This window comes from Limulus polyphemus, unplaced genomic scaffold (genome assembly GCF_000517525.1).
Source record: "Limulus polyphemus unplaced genomic scaffold, Limulus_polyphemus-2.1.2 Scaffold4244, whole genome shotgun sequence".
NCBI lineage: Eukaryota > Metazoa > Arthropoda > Merostomata > Xiphosura > Limulidae > Limulus > Limulus polyphemus.
Genome location: NW_013669854.1, coordinates 43,097 through 47,258, shown reverse-complemented (window position 1 = coordinate 47,258; position 4,162 = coordinate 43,097). Strand labels below are relative to the sequence as shown.

General features: G+C 33.9%; 1 protein-coding gene across 3 annotated transcripts in view; it reads left to right on the top strand.

Moving 5' to 3' along the window:
• The first annotated feature begins 1,316 nt into the window (after window positions 1-1,316).
• The window catches only part of LOC106470839 (caspase-1-like), a 15,073-nt gene continuing 12,227 nt past the window's right edge, over window positions 1,317-4,162 (top strand). For all 3 annotated transcript variants that reach the window (XM_022399474.1, XM_022399476.1, XM_022399475.1), the window contains exons 1-2: window positions 1,317-1,418; window positions 2,163-2,321. In XM_022399474.1, coding sequence (XP_022255182.1) covers window positions 1,367-1,418; window positions 2,163-2,321 — 211 coding nt within the window. In that variant the 5' untranslated portion in view covers window positions 1,317-1,366. The remainder of the gene's footprint in view (window positions 1,419-2,162; window positions 2,322-4,162) is intronic.

The following is a 4,162-nucleotide window of genomic DNA, read 5'->3' as shown; positions in this document are numbered from 1 at the left end:
TACTTCTGGGTGGCCTGTGTGAGGCTGGAAGCAGCAGATACTTCTGGGTGGCCTGTGTGAGGCTGGCAGCAGCATACACTTCTGAGTGGTCTGTGTGAGGCTGGAAGCAGTTTATGCCCATAAGTACTTAACTTATCTTAGAGATGGGCTCATATGCTCAGTTCTTCTTGTCTTGTGGTCTCATGTCCAGAAATATGAATATGTTTTACCATGTTCTGCTCATTGTCCCATCATCATGTGCCATATACTCAAAGCAGGTAAACTGTCATGGAGTGCTACCCTTCTCAGTTTATGCCCATAACTACTTAACTTATCTTAGAGATGGGCTCATATGCTCAGTTCTTCTTACTAGTTTTCAAACACAGGACCTTTCACCAAATGTTTATAAGTGAAACATGCTGTAAGGAAATACTGATGTGCATGTTTATGAGATCCAGTTAAAATAGAGAATCCATGGTGGTAATAGATACAATTGTCTTTGTTTTCTTCCATTCTGTAATAGAGAATTAGGGTTAAGCAGGACATCCTGATAAGAAGAAATGGAATACAATGATGGTTGCAAGAAGGAAAAATGAATGTAAAAAAGGGGGAATTAGGCAGACCAAGAAATATGTGGATGGATAACATCAAGGACTGGATGGGAGCAGTAACTGTGTTAGAATGGCAGAGAGAAGAGAACAGTGGCACTCCATGACAGTTTACCTGCTTTGAGTGTATGGCACATGATGATGGGACAATGAGCAGAACATAGTAAAACATATTCATATTTCTGGACATGAGACCACAAGACCATTGTTTTGATTACCTTACCTTTTAGCCTGTTCTTTCCACATATCAAGAGTATCATATCCAGTAGAGTATTGGTTTCGATATTACCATATAGTTTGTTCTATCTGCCAGCTGTGGGTCACGGCCATCTTTATAAAAAATCTCTTGGTTGATAATGAAAGCTAATCCACATGGTTTTCTTGTGATAGGGTAACACACGAAGCCACTTGTATCTCCTGTAAAAAAAAAGCAATAGAAGAAAATCAGTAAAAAGTAAGTCAAAACACCTAGATAGATATGTAGCTAATCTATAATATAATTTTTGATCAAGACTTTTTCTTGGGATGCCATTTATTTATAAACTATCTTATAATACCTGTCCAGTTAGGTCTCTTTTAGAATGTGTCAAAGTGCCAGTTTAGGAGATTGTTGAACATGGAAGGAGTGAAGTCAGTACCAAAGGGATAAGAGAATTCAAATGATTAAGATCTTGGAGAAGATGAAAGTATCAGCCAAAGCAACAAAAAGGTAAAAAAACCTTTCGGTACTCAGGTTGATAAAGGTGAGTAAATCAAGAACTAACTAAAGATCTATAAAGATGGCCAGTGACCCACAGCTGGCAGATAGAACAGGTACTCAGGTTGATAAAGGTGAGTAAATCAAGAACTAACTAATGAATTGGCTTGTGCAATTGATCCACGTTATAATGAATTGGCTTGTGCAGTTGATCCACCTTATAATGAATTGGCTTGTGCAATTGATCCACGTTATAATGAATTGGCTTGTGCAATTGATCCACCTTATTATGAATTGGCTTGTGAAATTGATCCACTTTATATTGAATTGGCTTGTGAAATTGATCCACTTTATAATGAATTGGCTTGGCAAGTTGATCCACGTTATAATGAATTGGCTTGTGCAGTTGATCCACCTTTTAATGAATTGGCTTGTGCAGTTGATCCACCTTATAATGAATTGGCTTGTGCAATTGATCCACCTTATAATGAATTGGCTTGTGCAATTGATCCACCTTGTAATGAATTGGCTTGTGCAGTTGATCCACTTTATAATGAATTGGCTTATGCAGTTGATCTTGTGCAATTGATCCACCTTATAATGAATTAGCTTGTGCAATTGTGTTTTTAAGGCTGTTCTGCCATTTGAATATAAAAATTTGTTTTGTGAACGATGTATAATGTGTTTTAAATTGTGACATATTTGTGTTTTCAGAGTGTGATACTGCTTTACGTTTCGAGTACCATATCAACATGGGGAAGTTTGATTGGCTTGTAAAGGAGATTTAATGGTATTTGTGAATTGATTAAATGTTGTATTAACCAAAATACCAAAAACACTTTTCAGTCTTCTATTGCTTCTTTTTCTGTCTTTTTTAGATGCACTGATGAGGACGTTCAAAAAATTCCACTTTAAAGTTGAAGTTTTGGAAAATCTGACCAGTACAGATGTTGAGAAAGAAGTAACAAAGATGGCCATGATGGATCATTCTTCTTATGATATATTCATTTTGTGTATTCTGTCTCATGGAGAAAATGGTATGGAGAGAGAGAATTTAAATATTTAAATAAGACTTGTTAAATGCTTTCAAGTGTTCCAAGTAGATGTGTCTGTAAGTTGGCTTCTCTATTAACTTATTTGGTATTTGTGTAAATTACTGCATCAAGGCATCTTGTACAAGAAAATAGCACAGTGGTAACTTTTCTTGTTACTGTGTGATTAAATATTTTGCTTCTATCCTACTAAAGGTAATATTTTGTGTGTGTGTCAGATATAGTATATACTTCTTTTAACTTAGCATTGGCATGAACAGCTAGTCAGTTGCTTTTATGGCTTTTGGTGTAGGTCTTTCACTTTCTTCCATATGCCATCTTGTTGCATAATCTGTAACTACATTTAGAGGTTTATAAATGACCTTGTCAAACACTGGTAAGTTTCTAATGGGGTTGTTTAGTGACCTGTTGTAATGAATGAAGTATTAATGTACTTATTTTTAAAACAATCTGGAATATGAATATCAGTGACATTAAAATTAGTATGTTATTTTAATTCAGAAAACTGTTTTAATATTTATCAAATTTGACACACTTTGTGTTATTTTTTATATTTATAGCTTTATATAATACTGATAAATGTGGATATCATTCAAAAACTGATTTTCCCAACTGCCTCTAACATGTAACTGATGTTTGGCCAACATGTGGGCATAGTTGTTGGATTTGACACTCATTACAAAGAAATTTATTTGTATTTTGGGTTGTGCTTTCACGAGCAGAGCACACAAGCCACCAACTCGAGGAAGTTTACGTATGGAATAAAGAACTCGCACAGGGACAACTGAATACAAATCAAATAATTACTCTATTTATACACTGTTGAACATTTCATCTATATCAAAACACTCAAGGTTATCTTGAAGTAACACTAACTCTAAATCATTGAATTATTAGTTCTAGGTGTTCATTAATGAGGCATTCTGTTATGTTCAGTAACATAGACACACTAGTTAAGTTATCAACTAAATTAACTCAAGAAATCCTCTCAGTCCTAATCTGTATAACTGTAATAACAATTTTTCTAAGATATCTTAGTAGTTGCACTTTAAACATTTTCAAATAGTAGATTCTAGTACAGTTAATGTTCTTCACTTTATATATTATACATTATTGAACCTTAAGTGAAACACTGTTAGACTAGATCAGAAATAGCATACTTACAAGGAGTTTGTTTGGCAAACTTCTTGTAGATTCTGGATTACTGCCAGCTTCCATCTTATGGAGTCATAACAATTCCCTGGATTGACTTAGTAAGTGCAGAGAAGTGAAGTTTAGGGTTAGAAACACAAAATTATATACACAATATTTGGTGTTTTTCTGATTATTCAAGAAGTTTAGCAGATCTACTTTAAAAATTAGTTCTTTTTAACTCGATTGGTACAAGTGGGATCTTCTATCAAGAAGTGTACTGTTCCATGAGACTGTAACCAAAATTCACTTTGTTATTGGTCCTTACAGAACTTATTTTTATTCCTTATCTAATATCTTTGGTAAAATTATTGAAGACAATTAACTTAGGATGTATAGTGACAAATCGTGTAACTCATGTTTCGTCACTAAGAATTAATTTATTCATGGATTTTCCTTGCCATCCCGTTAACTGTATTTCATGATATTAATTCATTTCATTAGGAGCTTTGTCTAAACAATAGGAGTTTTATCTCAATATATGTATATGGTGTAAGCTGTCTTTGTAAAGTACATTATGGAAACTTGTAGATGTTTATATCATTGTTTAGATGTATATGGTGTAAGCTGTCTTTGCAAAATACATTATGGAAACTTGTAGATGTTTATATCATTGTTTAGATGTATATGGTGTA